The 17,476-nt window shown below is 34.7% G+C and overlaps 1 protein-coding gene across 4 annotated transcripts; it reads left to right on the top strand.

Moving 5' to 3' along the window:
* The first annotated feature begins 4,404 nt into the window (after positions 1-4,404).
* LOC138325049 (tRNA 2-selenouridine synthase-like) lies at positions 4,405-16,026 on the top strand. Of its 4 annotated transcripts, XM_069270411.1 has the most exons (4): positions 4,426-4,519; positions 5,417-5,469; positions 5,640-6,219; positions 6,483-7,721. In XM_069270411.1, the coding sequence occupies exons 3-4, from the start codon at positions 5,730-5,732 to the stop codon at positions 7,097-7,099; spliced, it is 1,107 nt and encodes a 368-aa protein (XP_069126512.1). In that variant the 5' UTR covers positions 4,426-4,519; positions 5,417-5,469; positions 5,640-5,729; the 3' UTR covers positions 7,100-7,721. The 4 variants fall into 4 exon arrangements, with proteins under 4 accessions (XP_069126511.1, XP_069126509.1, XP_069126512.1 ...); XM_069270410.1 differs by lacking the exon at positions 5,417-5,469 and having other exon boundaries at positions 4,405-4,519; XM_069270408.1 differs by lacking the exons at positions 5,417-5,469; positions 5,640-6,219; positions 6,483-7,721 and adding exons at positions 9,962-10,534; positions 11,359-16,026 and having other exon boundaries at positions 4,406-4,519.
* The last annotated feature ends 1,450 nt before the right edge of the window (positions 16,027-17,476 follow it).

Here is a 17,476-nt window from a genome sequence, read left to right as displayed (position 1 = left end):
TCATAAACCGCTCTATAACATAAAAAAATCTATTCAAGTTATTCATTTAATAGAAAAATGGACCTTTGACGTTCCCTGATGGACAAAAAACATACAAGGAAGAATGACTTAATAAAAAAATAAAATAATCATGTAGTCATATATAATTCAATTCAACAAAAGAAATAACTTATAAATCCCTTTCAAGCCCTTGCTCCCCTACAGAAATTCATCGACACAATCATCACAATTCACAGCGTCAATAACGACAAAGAATTCGAAGAAACTTTCTGTCGTGATTGATACATTGTCGTTCGGGTATACTAATCGGTCTTTAAACCCGGAAGATTTTCTAGGAGTGTCTGTACTTGACTATCCCGATGGACACTGGCTACGTGTCACTTAATTTCCAGACTGACCAGTCATTGGTAATCAACAACCACCATCATACACAATAGGAAATCATTCAAACTCGTCCGTAATCCATAGATGTAAGGGTTGGCCCGGGTTGACTTCCTATTGCTCTACCAATCGTGCACAGAGTCGTTGACATGTTCATATTATCGTGTACATTGCTAATTCCATCTGTATTGTTTAACGTGGAAAAAGATCCAGTCATTACAATGTTCAACTCCGATATTATAGCTAATAGACTTTAAAGAATTCGTGGCAATAAATGTAATTTTGTTAAATCGAATTCCCATAGTTTTTAGGTAAACAAGACATTATTTAAATGTTGCTTCCATCGCAGACGGTAATTTTCTCCTATATCTTACAGTGAGGTGGAGTTTTTTTATCATACATTTTAGAGAAGATTTATTATTTCAAAATACAGATTTGGTTCAGCCTAAACGAGAAAACGTTTCCATGTATCCAAATTTAGGAAATTTATCGGAATAACTTTCATTACAGTACAGTATGGCCGATTGTTGTATCACGTGATTCCTGTTTTGACACACTGCAAACTTCCGGTCGATGTATCAGTTTGATTTCTACTTGTTTATATCCATTGTCCGGTTTAGGCCTTGACCAACAAGTGACCTGCCTTCGTGTCAACGCAGGAAAGGGTCCAAGTGGATGTCGCTATATCTAAGTTCCTGTTTCCTCCTAACTTCTATTTGTATCATGTTTGTCATATTTAGATTCTGCGTCTTGTTCTTGTTTTGATGAAAGTCATATTTGGACAAACGATTCAATCAAAACTCAAAAGAAGAGACCATTAATTTAAATAACATAAAACTACTAACATTGTATAAATACTGTGTTATACAATAATAAGTTAAAGTCGGTACTGTTGTATCCTTTTGACAACGTTTGATGTCAATTAAAATTTATTTATCATTGTTATTGAAAAAATGTATATATTCGTAATTACAATTTAATAACAAAAATACTCTGAAATTTTAGGCACATTTTGAAATTTCTCTGAACTAAAATTCGTTTTTTACTGCTTACAAATACCACAGCTCGTTTTTGTACGATTTTAAAATGGTTATAATATTATTTATTAAACACGTGTAATATGGAGACTAATGTTATTAATGAAGAATGCCGTAGGTAGTATATGGTGGTCTTCTGTGCATTGCATCCTCATTCAGCAAGATGCAATGCATGATTTATGGTATCATATATCAAGACTCACCAACGGTAATGGTCATCTACAGTTGCCTATAAGGTAAATCTGACCAGTAAAAATGTTCAAATCAGTGTGAAATGCCAACGTTAACTTTATGCATAGTTTTATTTCATCCTCTCGTTGTAGGTTTTATAACGATGCACATATGTATTTTACAGTCACCTCAGCCAAGTTCACATTCTTGAAACAAAGTGTCTATAGTTACGTGAAATTTGTTAAGATCATAAAAAGGGTGTTATATTTGTATTTGCTAATATAAACAGTTCAGATTCAAATATGCTTCACACACTGTTTTAAGGTTTCTTAAGGATATTTATACATAGCTCGTGTGTGTTTATCTTAACATATGCTTTGGTCAAATAATTTCATACAATGTTTATTCCATTATTCACATATTTAACTACTTTTTTATCAGAATGAGTGTTTTAATTATCTTATCATATTATTCGACATTTCCCTCAATCTGTTGTTTTTAAATGAATTCAGAATCATAGTCAAATTTTGAAGGTAGCATGGGAAAGTTTGTGGTGTCATAGTACGATATGTTTGACTCAAGGAATAGGAAATTCATTGTTATCCTTTTTTCAAAACAAAAAGTAAAAGTTTAGTTTCAAATTGTTTGTCATATTCCTGTCATTACGGTTCATATAAGTAATTATTATGAGGTTTAACCTCAAATCTTATGATATAGAATATTTCCCTTGTAGAAGTTTTCGGAGGATGAAGAATAAGTCCTCATATGTAATCGTTCGTATAAAATCCTTTACATATACAGAGGGTCCAAGAATAAGTATTCTTGTTCATATCGAATCTTAGAAACTGGGCGATACACGAACTTGCCAGTGGAGCAGCGTAAATATCCTTTTTGTCCGGATAAAGTGGAAAATGAACCTCATTTTCTCTGTGACTGCCCTGTTTATAGCGATATCAGACTCTATCTGTTCGAAAAAGCAGCGAACTGTTACAGTAATTTTAATGAGCTCACTTCATTTGAAAAGATGTTTTATTTATTCTGTGATAATGAACTTCAATTTCTATTATCTAAAACAATCTATCAAATGATGAAACGAAGAAGGCTAATTTTAAGAATATAAAGATTGTTTTTTTAAATTATACCATGATGAAATTTTACTTTTGTGCTTCACATGTGACTTTTAACATAGTTTTAATATTTATAACAATGAGGATTTTTAACTCCGTGTGCATTTTCATAAGTGTCTCATAAGCCGATATCGGCTAGACATCAAAAATTACTTGTACATTTATTTTATCAATGGTTGTATATTTTTACGATGCATGACACTAAAATAAAATATTGATTGATTGATTGATTGATTGTTATTTTTTTACTTAGAACTATTTTCCATAAGGTGAAGGATTCAGATTGAGGACCAAATTAGTTCTGTTCATTAAGATTGGTTTATTTAGAGATTTTTCAATGAATTTGCATTTGTAATTGCTGTTGTTTTAAAATAATGTTCCTTTAGAAGGATTAAGAAAGTGTGTACGATGATGGCTATGTTGATGATGATATGATGATAATGAATTATGGTGATTATGAAAAAGATATCGTGGTTATAATAATGATGATGATGTGATAAAGATGATTGTAACATTTTTTTTAAAATATGGTGATGAATAATGATTAATTATTTATCCAGAAAATGCTTTATTTTTAAAAATTTTTTTTTTTTGCTTTAAACAATAAACAAAAAGGAAGTGCGTCTGTGTCTGTTATTGTTCCCTATCTATATGAAGGATTCCGATTAATTTCCCATATCGGAATTGCTCATATATCTAAAATTTGTATATGTAACCCATTTTATTAGGACTAAGAAGGGTGTTCAGTTTGTTGTAAAATGAAAATGGTTTCTCAATATATACAGGTGAATTATGATTTCCATTTGTTTCATTAATAAGGAATCATTTTCATGTGAAGGGTGGTGATTGAACACACTCCAACAATACATATGATGTTTTTTTTCCCTTTTTTTTTAAATAATCGATCCTTGAGTAGGGTTCAGATTCCAATTTCAAACATTATTATGCACAATATGATTTCCTTTAATCTAATTTCAGAAAAAAACCATATTCAGGTTAGGTTTCAATTGTTAATTTTCAAATATACTTTTGCTTTAGGAAGAAATATGTCTGGCGCCTTGCCCGGGAATAAGAACGAAAAGGTTATTTATATTCAAAATAAAAAATAAAAAGTATTCTTTATCACTCTAACAATTATATTTCAAAGGCATCAGTGTTATTATTTAAAAATCGCCACTTGCGTCAATTAAATGTTTCCACATGACCAGGCTCATTATTTATACTAGATAAAACAGATAGTATCTTTGCTTTTCTGTGAAACATAGTTTGAATATGACTGCACAAATAGCATTTCTTTATGTTATAGTTGCTATATCAATTATGCGATTAAAACATTGGATATACAAATGTACTCTAATCTATAGGAAAAAAATACAAATATTACATTGTAAAATTTGGCATTAGGCCTATGGACAATATGTCGCACAAATAAACTATTTGCTTCTTCTGTTTTTTCTGTCTTTTTAATTATCATTTAACAGTATCTGTTTTATTATTATTATTACAGTTTAACTAACACTAAATGGATTGCAATAGTTTGTCGTTTGTGTAATTTTTATAAGTAATATTTCTTAAAACTGATACTAAACATATTCATTGCACAAACCCTAAATGACCTTAGTTGTCGATAGGCCGTAAAACTAAAACTCAAACAAACAAACGTTTTTAAATTGAATTGGGTTGCGCAACCTAAAATTAAGACAGAGAATTGCCTCCCTTGTCACAACATGGCCGCTAATCTTTAGATTTCTCCTTGGGAAAGATAGCAGAGCGGACAACAGCCTGGACTGCGACATCGATAAGGTAGACACATGCTACTCATCACAGAAAAACAACCATTTTGATCATGATTATAGCATGCCATATATTTTATTTGTAATTTGTCGATATATCATTATTCTTTGACGTGCATGTAATGAAGTGCACTGCACATAACATGGCTGTTTACATAAAACTAACAGAGTAAGGGTCTTGACGGCAGTCTAAGATCTCTAGACTACTACCAGGAGTATTCATCCTCTTATATGTTTATATTCACTCAAATCATCATGAGACAAAATTGCATAGCATGACATCGGGAAAAGAGCTGCGGGGAAATGCACAGGTGGTAGGGAAATGTATTAAGCTCATCTGAAGGGAAGTAACTCTGATAGTCTCAGTGCGCGTGATACAACATTGAGATCAGCATGAAGATGGATCTTAGATCAAGAGGTGCTATAATAATAAGTCCATAATGATCACTAGCTCAACAATGTATGAGTCTACACAACCTATAGTCGGAGATTCGGGTTCAAACCCGGCTCAAAGTCCTTGCTGATACAGAAAAAAAAATTTGGACCTATTTTTTTTAGAATAGACTTTTTAGTCACTCTAAAATGTTCTCTCTAAATTTTCTTTCCATATATATTTCTACATTTGAAGTAAACCCAGTTATTGTTTCATACATTGTTTTTTAAACAACATATTTACACAATATCATAAAAAGTATGCTTTGAACAATAAAAAAATCCCATGGCAAAATTGTATTATATAATGAGACACAATAATTAAGTAAAAATAAAGTACTGAGCTTCAGATTTTAATACACATACATTGTACCTGCTTTACGTATTTTTCTCTGGACCAATGATCCAATTATTTGTAAATGCTAAAGAGCAGTATGATATTACTTACTGTATAAGTTGGTAACATTAATTGTAGGCGGAGAGTATTTGTTTAGCTGTTGAAGATGACATCCTGCACATTTATATTAGGTAGGTAGATATATATATATACATCATGTTTATTACATTATGAAAAGTTAATAAAGTCTGTCAGACATTGAGCAGTTAAAATGAAATGCAGTTTAAAATAGAGAGAACTTATCAATTTATAAGTTTAGGAGGAGTTTAAAACTGTAAAATTTGTTTTCTGTTGATTTCAGCCAAGAGAACATAAGAGTCTCATACTCTGACAATGAAGAAACAAAGTGTCACCATTTACTAACAAGGGTTTGAATAGCGGCCACTGAAGGATGAATCAAAACTCAATTAAACTCTGGAAGCAGCAAACATTAATTTGCAAATTTAAACGAAATGTTACAACAAGCGTTTTAAAAGAAAGGGAGACAACTCTTGATGTGAGGAAGGTCAATTATCCTTACCCTGGGAGTGTGACCGATGTGATAGACATAAGATCAGAGGACAAATACAGATGTCACCATATTCCAGGTGCGGTCAACATTCCTCTAATCAACAATGTCCTCAAAGGAAAACAGATATTAACCTCAAAATCAACTGATAATTCTTTGATGGAATTTTTCACCAGAAAAAAATCTCCCAGCTTCATCCCTCTTGTTTACTGTGACACTGGCAAATGGGCATCAAAAATAGGTGTACTAATGGCAGTAGAAGCTGGACTGGATGCTTTGTACTTACTTAAGAATGGCTACATGACATATACTCAACAGGTGCTCAAAGATCTACAGACTCTACCTATGCAGTTCACTTTCAAAGTTATATCAGGTAAAGTCAAAATACAAAAAATGTTTCATTTCTTTTAAATTTTTTATTTGTGAATATTTGGTTATAAATATGTTTGTAATTATAGAAAGATGCTATGTTCAGAAAAAGAGAGTCAGCATTGCCCTATACATTCTAATTTAGATGTTACCAGTACATGTAGCAGAATCAACTCAAATATTTGTTATTTAATAAATATCAATATGATATTGATCTGTTATCATTTATAAGAAATTTTAAATGACATGTTGTTTATTTGTTAACAGGTTTCACAGGAACAGGGAAGACATTTCTCCTGAACAAACTATCAGAGAGAGGTCACCAGGTGCTTGACCTTGAGTGTCTGGCCAAACACAAAGGGTCAATGTTAGGCCTGTGGTACGGAGAAACCCAGCCGAGTAAAGACAAGTGGCAATCCTTACTGAGGGACGCTCTGGCCAGATTCGACCCTTCAAAGCCAGTGTGGGTGGAATCAGAAAGTCAGCGTATAGGAACCCTGCACATTCCTCCTGTTCTGTTTGAGCAGATGTGTAAAGGAGACAGATTTAAAATTGTTCTTCCTAAGGAGGAGAGGATAAAATGTTCTCTAAGGGATTATCCATACTGGATAGAAGATAGAGAGGCTTTAATTAACATTGTCAGAAAACTGGAACGATATCGTGGGAAAGAGAAAGTGAATTATTGGATTTCATTGATTCATAGTGACAGATGGGAGGAGTTTGTTGGTGAACTGCTCATAGAACATTATGATCCTACGTATAAAAGGTCTCAGAGTAAAAACAAACTCACAAATAATGAAACACAAGTTTTTATGGAAGACCAGTCAGAGGAGGTTGTGAATTCCACCCTGGACTTTTTAACAGGAAATACCACATATTTATAGTCTGATGATAGTTGTCCTAGACATTGATATTCAAATTATTTTGTCATAGATACTGTACACCAACTTATTTTTTGGGTGTGATTTAATTTTGCGGTCAGATTGAAATGACAAAAATCAATTGCTGCAAATTTGAACGCTATTACAATTGTACAAAGCAAGCAATTCTCAAAAAGTCGAAACTCACAAAATTAAAGCACAAATTCAAATTTGTGGTACGACCAAAAGTAAGTGCAAAATCAAATCACTGTGAAAATAGGTTGGCTTACAGTTTTGAGTATTGAAGTTATTTAAGTTATAGAACTAGGGTGTGTCTCAAACGAAAACGCATGGCATGGCTTTGAGGCATATGAAACACATTTTAATACATGCATGTACATGCTGATTTAAACAGCAACATATATTTCCATGCCTGCACACCCCTTCATCATCACACATCATGCCTTCAAAGCAAATATAAGGTTTTGAACATCAGTTTTGTCATGATGTTATAGATAATATAATGTCATGACTTCTATTTTGGAAATGTGTATGTAAATGTTTTTGAAGTAAATACACATATATGCAAGATTGACCTCTTTTCAGGTGAAGTTGTCATAAATAAATGAAAAATAAAAGTTGGAAAGTGTTATTGTTTCTTTTTACATTAGAGATTTGAATAATCAAAAAGTTTATTACACTGTACTTAGTTTATATCTCTGACAACATCAATCATAGAATACTTAATCATTATGTTCCTTCATTTTGCATGGGTAAATCAGCAAAAATACTCCAAATATAAAATATTTCATCTTTTTGCCAGTGCTTCATTCTGAGCTATCAAAGTTACTTCCCTTCGTTTCACTCCCTCACGGCATCTGATTTTCTGCAGTAAGGCTACTTCACATTCTTCTTCTTCTTACAATATCACCAGACCTTCTTGACAAAGAAGATTACCTGGAGTGCGTGAACATTCTATTTCAGCCAATTACCAATTCAGTGTATACATTAAGGGAATTTTGGAAATCATAATACACTTTCATCCGAAACATATAAGAGAATATTATACATAGATTATGTATATATTTTTCTGCTTTCATCAATATTTCCATATATCTTAGTAGATTAAAAAAAAAGTCTCCTGCATAGGTTTGATTTGTTTTACGTCCCATTATAATTAATTACCAAGGTCATTTAGGGACATACAGATGTACAAATGTGCCATATCTAGGAGGTGGAGACAAGCCGTAAATCACTACCGACCTGTTGTCAGTACATGGCGACTACATTGTGTAGTTGTCGTACACTGGGTTTTCACATGGAATTCGAAAGTGCAACCCAGATGTGAAAGGTTTTATTATGGTGTTGTGTACACTCGGTCACCGCGTCCCCTTAAAAATGTACATGAATTCATAAGGCATCACAAATTATTACTCAATCGGCTACAGCCACATTTAAACGTTTTACCATTGCAGGTAAAATATCTAGCCAAATGTTTTACAGCAATGATGAAACGTTTTGGTGTGCTGTAACGCATTAGTAACCATTTGTAGGGCCTTATGAATTCATATCAAATGTTCACCTTGTGGACCAAGATCATACACAGAACGTTAAACCATAACAATCATCGGCGAAAAGTCTCTGGTACTTACAAAAGTAGTCACATATCTCTGCCAGAACAAACGGTATTCAATAATTCTGCTATACACTGTAATAACCGTTGGCATCTTATATAATTAATTGGTCAGATGTCAGCTGCCAAGAGTTTTAAAGTTTACTACATCCTCGATACTCCAGGGGACACGTTACTCGTTATATCAACCCCTGGACTACAATAAGTATGCCATGGTAAACTTGAAAGGTCTGTGTACGGCTACAGTCGTCTGTGTACGGCTACAGTCGTCTGTGTACGGCTACATTTGTCTGTGTACGGCTACAGGCTTCTGTGTGCGGCTAAAGGCGTGACAGGTAGTTTGTTTGATGTGCAGAAAGAAACGAATAACAGAACAATGTATGGCTTTGAAGCTTGGCACTTCTCTTTGTAATCTTCAGAGGAAGTAGGTATGTGACTGGTCAGTTTTCTCTGACCCATTCATCCATCATCAAAGGTGTTAAAGTGAATAGTCGGGCAAGGAAGGCTAAAGTTGGTAAAATGGTGTGACTGTATCCAGTATAATTTCTTATGAAATAGAAAAATAAAATCTCTCGTTAACATCTCTCTGCATGCGAAGAAATGAATTTTAATTGTGGGAATCCTAAAACGTCCTCCCGGCTAGCTATGTCCGTGGTTACATTTCCACGGAGCCTCGCTTTCAAAGAGTTATTTTTAGAACTTTTCCATTATTTCAATGGTCAGAACTGGGCAACGTAAGCAGAACTTGACCGTCGTTTGGATATGTGAGGACTTTTGGAAGGTCAATGAACGCTTTTTGGACTGGTTTTCCTTGCCCGACTATTCACTATGGCAGAAACCTTGATGGACATCAGAATCTGGTTTCTGTAATAAAAGATTTAAACACAAATATGATGTTTCATGTTTCAGGGGTCTGGACGATCCTAGGACATTTCAAAATATTTGCGGAAGATGTCTAAGTGCACTTCGCACAACTTTATTCAAATACCAGTCTTATTAGTAGTATCATTAAACGTTAACGTTCACCGAGAATAGAATATGTTCTCACTTAATTGACAATGACATCTCTTGTCTTATTGTTACGCGACGCATGCCTCTTTATCAAAAGCAATACCTCCGAAGTTTAAGTTACCATGATGCCGGTTTTCAGCAGCTTACATACAAAAAATGGAGAACATCTCTATCAGAGCTTTAATCCATTTGACCGGTTACCCCTCCGGTATTGATATCCTTGTTTGTTTGGTGTTTTTCAGGCGAGCCATTCAGGATGACGTTACATCGCCATATATGTAACAGATTGTTGTCTACTGGCCTGGTATCTCCACACGGTCTAACCACGAACTCTGTCCGTTTGGTGTCCTCTGGGATAGTTCGGACAAGAGACCCGTTTTTCCGTGATGGAATCTCGGATGTTATTGACGTCAGGAGCCCGGAGGAATACAAAGCTGACCATATCCCCGGGGCCATCAATCTCCCAGTCCTCTCCTCAGAACAGTTCAAAATCGTCGGCAGGCTGCACTGGGAGGGACTAGAGGCCCAGAAAGAGGATGGGAAAGTCCCACTCAAAGCCCGACTGTTTGGTGCCAAGTTTTCCCTACAAAGTATCATTAATATCATAGACTCACACTTCATGGATAAACCACAGAGTTACTCCCCTTTAATCTACTGTAAGCGGGGCGGACTTCGGTCGAAATCTTTGGCGACCGTACTGGAGGAGATCGGCTACCCCGTCGTTCTGTTGGAGGGAGGCTATAAAACCTACCGACGGAAAGTTATTGATGATCTCAGTGAAATCCCACTGAAATTCAGATATAATGTTGTGACTGGTAAGCACACCTCTTCAAAATCGTTCAAAATCCTTAAATGATTGTTATAGATCGTTTAGCAAATATTCAAGTTAAGATCTTCAAAATCTCCACAAATTCATTAATCAAAATAAAAAGCTAACCAAAAACACAAGAGTTTATATTCAATACAATCATCGTCGGAAATTCCACGTCAAAACAAATGATAGAATAATGATACATGTATCAGTGACGATGAAGAAGACACTTTTACTGAGCATCTGATCCTTGTTCAGTTTCAGATCTCATCTTTTTCCTAATAAATTTCGTGCTTTGTTTAATGTTTTTATATCGTTTATATACAAGTACCTGTGAAGATATACCTTCCACGGTTATACCGTAGCCTCCCAAAATATTCATTCACACACCACCGCACAATGCACACATGGGATGCCGTCCATAAATGGCCCATGCTGTTGATAGAACGTCAATCTAATACACCAGACCAAACCTTGTATTTGCTCTGGGTTTTCGATTTTATTATGTATCTGGTTTCCATAAGTTTTCTTTTAAATTGTATTAATGAAATCTTTATTTCTGTAATGTTGTTTAATTTCTCAGAGAGAACATTTCGTGATTTTCTCTTCGATAGCTTGCGTATTCGCGGGTAAAATGTTCAGCAGTACAGTAATACCCTATACATTTTATCTTTCTTGTCAACGTTTCCTTTGCGCTTGCGGATATTTAAGTTTGCGGAAATTACTTCCATCGCGAATATAACTAATTTTAATCCCTTATGAATAAAAATGAAAAATGAAAATCCATATATAACATGTATATATTTTTCTGAAATGTTACTTTTGCAGGCAGCAATAAGACTGGGAAATCCTTGATAATGAGGAAACTTGTGGACAGAGGTCATCAGGTGCTCAACTTCGACAAGATGATCCACTATGAGGACCTGTTTCTGAGCGGGGATCTGATGAAGATGGAAAAACGTAGTCGGTACATGGAGACCAAACTTAGAGACAAGCTTGTCACATTTGACCCCAGTCGTCCGGTGTGGGTGAAACATCAGTTTTGGCAAAGTGACCTAATGAAAAGGTTGTCGTCAAAATACTCCCTCCAAACCCCCTCTGTGATATACAAACAGATGCTCAAGGGCAAGTTGTTCGAAGTGAAGGTGCCGCTGGAAGAAAAAGTGGAACGACTGGCACGGCACGGTTATATAGATTGGATGAGTGATAACTTAGACAGTGTGAAATCATTCTTGGACACTCACGCCCAGAATATGTACGACTTCAGGGTGTTAAATCTGATGAATGCGCACGCCAGGAACAATAGATTAAAGGAGTTACTATCGTGTGTACTAGACGAGGAACACAAACATTATAAGATCATGCGCAAACGATGGAGGAAAAAACATGCTAAAGATGCAAACCCACTTCCACAGGAGTTCTTTGTGTTAGAGAGTCTTACAGACGATAAAATCGAGGAAATAGTGGAAAAATTCGAAAGTCTGGCCGATTAGTAACCATCAGCTTAGTCAAATGATAGAGGATATTTTATGTTAGCCGAACAATGATGTTCATTGTTGGTCTGGCTAATCAGTGATGGTCAATGTTGTCCCGTCCAATAAGTGATGGTCATTGTTGGTCAGACCAATCAGTGATGGTCAATGTGATCTCGGCCAATAAGTGATGGTCGTGGTTGGTCTCACCAATCGGTGATGGTCATTGTTGGCCTGGCCAATCAGTGATGGTCAATATTATTCCGACTGATTCACTGTTTTTGCAAGGCCACTCAGAGATTTGCTATTTTGGCTTTGCCGATTATTATAAGAGCATGTTTTTATTTTTGGCTTGACCGATAAGAGGTTTTGTTGAATTTACTGATCAATGCTGGTCATATTTAGCTTGCTGACATGTCATAGCTATAGATGACCTTACCGATAAGTAAATAATGGAATTTTTTGTGGTTTGGCTGATAAATAATGACACTTTTAGCCTGGTCGATAGTTGGTGTTCTCTTTGACTGGGCTAATACTAAGTGAAGGTATTGTTTGTTTGACAGATAATAGAATGTCATTTCTGGTCTTACCGGTAAATGTTTTTCTTTTTTTTTTGTCAAGTCGATAAGATAGTGTTCATTTTAGACGATCATGAGTGAATACATTTTTAGACTAGAAGTTAACAAATTGTCATTGTTGACGTTAGCGAGCAGTCTTTGTCAGCCTCACCTGTGATCATGAATGGTTCATAAAAGAAGAGGTTAGTGTTGATTATGATATAATTTTTTATTTATAAGTAATGTTCGTTGGACCACTCATGATTAAAATCTGCATTAAGTACCCACTTTAATTTAGAAACAAGCCTTGGTATATGTGTTTTTCGCTGCTGAGTCAAGCCTATCCGCGATACTAAGAGGTTACTATAGTGATTTTACCCCCCTGTCACTCTAATGACAGTAACCCTGAGTTATCGAGGATGGGTCAAGACTGTGGTGCTAATATGTAGAGCTCCATTTTTGTTACAAATTAGGGTTAACTCATGATAATGGATTTGTATTCATCTAAAATGAGTGTCTCGCCATTGTAAAAAAATGATTTTTTATACAAATTTTCAATAAATGTCCCAATTTTAATGATTTTCCATGACTTTTGATATTTTATTGTAATTTGTGACCTCTAAACTGGTCGACAATTAACCAGGCCACCATACTTCAAATGGGTACCAAATAGTGGGACTTCGAAATACTGTATATGCCAATGCAAGAGTTGTTTCACGAGATGCATTTTACTGTAACTGGGTTTTGATTTGAGGTGTAAGCTACTTAAAGGTTGTCAGATATATTGTTAGTGATCTGTTTCTCACGTAAACATCAATCTAAATTATATTTACAATAAACCACGGTCATGTCACATGGCAGCGATGGCAGTTTTGTGCATATGCCATTTGCAATGCGACAAAACATTAAAGATGCTCCACCGCTACCAATTTTTGTGTAAATTAGACATATATATACACACACACGATTAAACATCAAGTATTGTTAAAATGGATTATCGTTTATGCTCTGTCGGCGGTGGAGCATCTTAAAGTCTAACCGTTAGCCACATTGCTATCAATTCAGTATGGTATTTTGGAGTTATTTCCCTTAAACAGTAACTGTCAGTGAAGTAAAGCTATTTAATGATATAAATAACATTTTCATAAAATACAAACGAAATATCGAGTATTTGTTGAAAGGAAATTTGATGTGAATTTGTTTTTATTTCTGTTGTAGACCTATGAAAACAGCCTAATAATGAGCTCACGTATAGAAAATAAATTGTGAAAAAAACTAATGATTTGAAAATCATACCTATATACGTCGGAAAATTTTGGAGTTTTTGTATCGAAATAGGGTGGTTAAAACACTAAAAGGAATTTTACAAAAATTAGAATGGTTGATAATGGTAAGAAAGGTTAGACTTTGTACAAAGCAAACCGGAATTAAACGACATTGATCAGGATGTCCCCTACTTGGCTGGCCAGGGGTATCCAGTACGGTACCGTTTCAGGGAGATTATTGTACTGAATATCCAATGAGCTAAATTGATTGCATATCACTTACCGTGAGGAATTTACGTTGATATTCTGATTGTCACATTGGCATTCAGAGTGTTAAAGTAGCCGTATAGGGACGCCATCATGATGTCTTATAGTCGTTACTTTAAAGTGTAGGCAAACTAAAAACAAAAAATCCAAGTATCTAGGCAGGTTTAGAGGATTATATCAGTCATTCAGGATCGTTAGTTGTGGAACTGATTTGGATTTCACTCGAATTTTTCAAGTGATTAGAACTCGACTTTAGTTCGTATAGACAGTATTTCTTTACAGTGTTTAAATATCAGTGTTATATTATTTTTTATATAATCATTTGTTTTCTTTTTATTTGCAGATTTGATTATTTTAAGGGATAAACCATGGATAAAATATTCATGTATATTGAGGTAACTAGCAACATTTTGCAAGACGGAAATAAAAAATAAAAAAAAGAATTAAAGAAAAAAAAGAGAAAAATCAAGTAAAAATTATGATTTTAAATTTTTTTTTTGCAAAACACGATGTTGGTAAGTATCGTCTTTTATTGACACCACCGTATTTGGTTATGAAGGTCTTAAGATGTAAGTCCCCTCCCCATCACTATTTATTGGCGCCATACTTAGGATGGATTCCTGTTTATTTGCTCTGAAAAATGAGTTCTTCACAAATCTGTTTTGATATTTTGCAGGGATTGTACAAGTCATTGGTTCTGCGTTAAAAGCACCTATGTGAAGTAACTTGCAATATAATGGGATTTTCTGTTTAATATATATTTAATATTTTATGTTAATTTGGCATAATTCTTAGTAAGAAAAATAAATTATACTCAAAAATTACTCGATTTTACACAATAATAGAGTACTTTTACTCTTGAGCTAAAGAAACAACGAAAACCTCAAAGAGGTTTTGAAAATGGAATCATATGACAGAAAATTCGCAAAGGTCTGAAATTCTAAGATTTTATAATTATTTGGCTTTAACTTTTTATTATTCGCCTTCAACAGCGCGATATTTGTGCGTATCTATGCTGAACCCAAGGTTAAGAGAACTATATTGTCTCATGATTCTTAGTTTGTTTTAAGAGAACGTAGAACTACGAAAAAGTTTTTTTTTTTTTTTTTTTTTTTTTTTTTAATTTGAAATCAACAGATCTAGGACGAAACATAAGCATAAGCTCAACGGTACATTATGACAAACATAAAGACAGATACTTCTATAGAAGAGAAAGCTGACACGCATCGAACACAACGGTGCCTTGTATCACACATCATGAACACCTGTACAACATTCTGGCTCAGTCTGCTAGCTTTAAGTGATACAAACTAGAACTTCCTTCTTCTTTATCTAGCTTCGTCTGTTTGCAGTATTGATATAAGGGGAGAGAAAAACTTCATTATCGCATGTAGTTCAGAACATGGATGTTTATTTAAAAAGTTATATAGACTCTGCGTCATTGTGATACCATTACGTGTACTGTTTATTTTGGCAGGTAATTCGACGAAGTGAAAGTTCCTTTCTTCGTTTCCTCATACCGGGTATGTGTTGATTCATTTGTGAATTTTACTTTGGAGGTGATCAATGTGTTCACATATTGATCACTTGACATCGTTAACTCTATCCATGCCTTGATGAGGTACACGGTCGCTCTAACGCCAATGTTTGATCGTCCTGAACAGAATACAATGGGTATCACGTGCACGTATGTTCTTCACGTGGGCGTGTCAATGATTGTATATATTTGAAGAATCGTGTCTTTATGGAAGTAGGTCCCGAAAATCTAAAGCTGACTATTTCCTAATGTTTAATAGTTCTGTTTTTCATTAAAATGTCGTCCATGGTCCGTAGTGATGAGTCGTAAAATCAGACGGCAATTGCTTTTCAAAATACCTCAAAATATTCTCTTTTTTTTTCAATCGTCTTTCAAAAATAAACGATTGTATTTCAAAAGTGTGTTTTTATTATTTGTAGTTGCATATTTTTAACGAAAAGAAAAGGAAATGGTAACAGATCGGTTTGGCTGATCCAGTAGTTTTCATATTGATGTTAAGCATGTTGAAATATAGTAACTGCTGTGGCCATTTCCGAAATTTTCATTGTGATAGGTATCAGTCGAAACAAGTTTCAGTTTAACCCTACTGAAGGAACGTGGAGAGAAGTTTGAAAAAGGTGTTGTTCAGAAAAAAGAAATGAATATCCAATTAGATTTCAAACTTCATCCGAAGTGGCTACGTGAAAGCTCTTTTGAAAACGACATATAGCAAGGTTTCATAGGGTTCCTTTAAACTATTCATACTGTTGATTTACTCAGTGGAACTCAGTGCAGCTAGAGAAGTCTTATTCTGTTTTCAAGATGGCGACTGTGGCGAACACCTCTGAGGTTCATTTCAGATAGAAAAATTAATCCCACGGACGGAAATTCAGATGAAATTTAAAATGTGGAAATGAAAGCGGAAGCCACTGTGCAACGTGCAAATGTATATATGTTATTCAAACGATATCATAAACAAAGAAAACATTTTTGAAAAACAAATTACCAAAATGATTCGATCAGATGCTGAAGGGGATTCAGAAGCGCCTTGCAACCACGGTCATATACCGATATGTCACTCTCTTAAAATAAGAGGGTAGTGACAACTAAAATATGATAGTCGGTGTGGATTGGGGTTAAAGGTTTATTGTTACAGAGCAATGAACTGTTGGGGTGTTCCCTCACTGGTGTAACCCCTTTCTGGTGTGTTCCCGCTTACAGGTCGTGGTTGTTTGGCCACTAACGAGATGTTGGTACTACCGACATTGATTGGCACTCGAGTTCTATATTAACAATATCAACAGCACTCCACCTCTGTCAACCAACTATTCAGACTCCTACCGCACTTGTCGATTTTCATTCACACACTATTGTAATGTAAAGCCTTTTGTTTGGCTAGTGAAATTAGGCTCCCTGAAAAATCGGTATATAGATTTATGTAAAGAATTACTGATCAGTTTCAACTTGTACGTATTTCAAAACTTGGATGTCTGTTTAAATTACGCTTCAAGACCGGCTATAAAAATGGGGCTGCCCTTGTGGTGTGTAAACCGATATGAAAAATCAAACGAACGCGCCGAGTAGGTTGACCTCTGGCTGAGAGTGATCGGTTCACGTTGTCAAAGACGTTGTTCATCTTGGTGTCTATATCAACCACGTGAAGGTTCCAAGGACAGTGACACATGAACTCCCATATCCCATAATTAATAATATTCAATATAAACTAAAAACATATGCATAAATAGAATGATACTTATTTTTGATATTTTTGAATCTGAAATAAGTAGACTAAGTTGTTGTAACAAGTTTTTGTACTTTTTTCTATTTTCATTTTCCTTTTCATTTATATTGCGCAGCTAGTTTCTAAGA

This window comes from Argopecten irradians, chromosome 6, assembly GCF_041381155.1.
Source record: "Argopecten irradians isolate NY chromosome 6, Ai_NY, whole genome shotgun sequence".
NCBI classification, from domain to species: Eukaryota; Metazoa; Mollusca; class Bivalvia; order Pectinida; family Pectinidae; genus Argopecten; species Argopecten irradians.
This window is presented reverse-complemented; position numbering and strand designations above follow the sequence as displayed.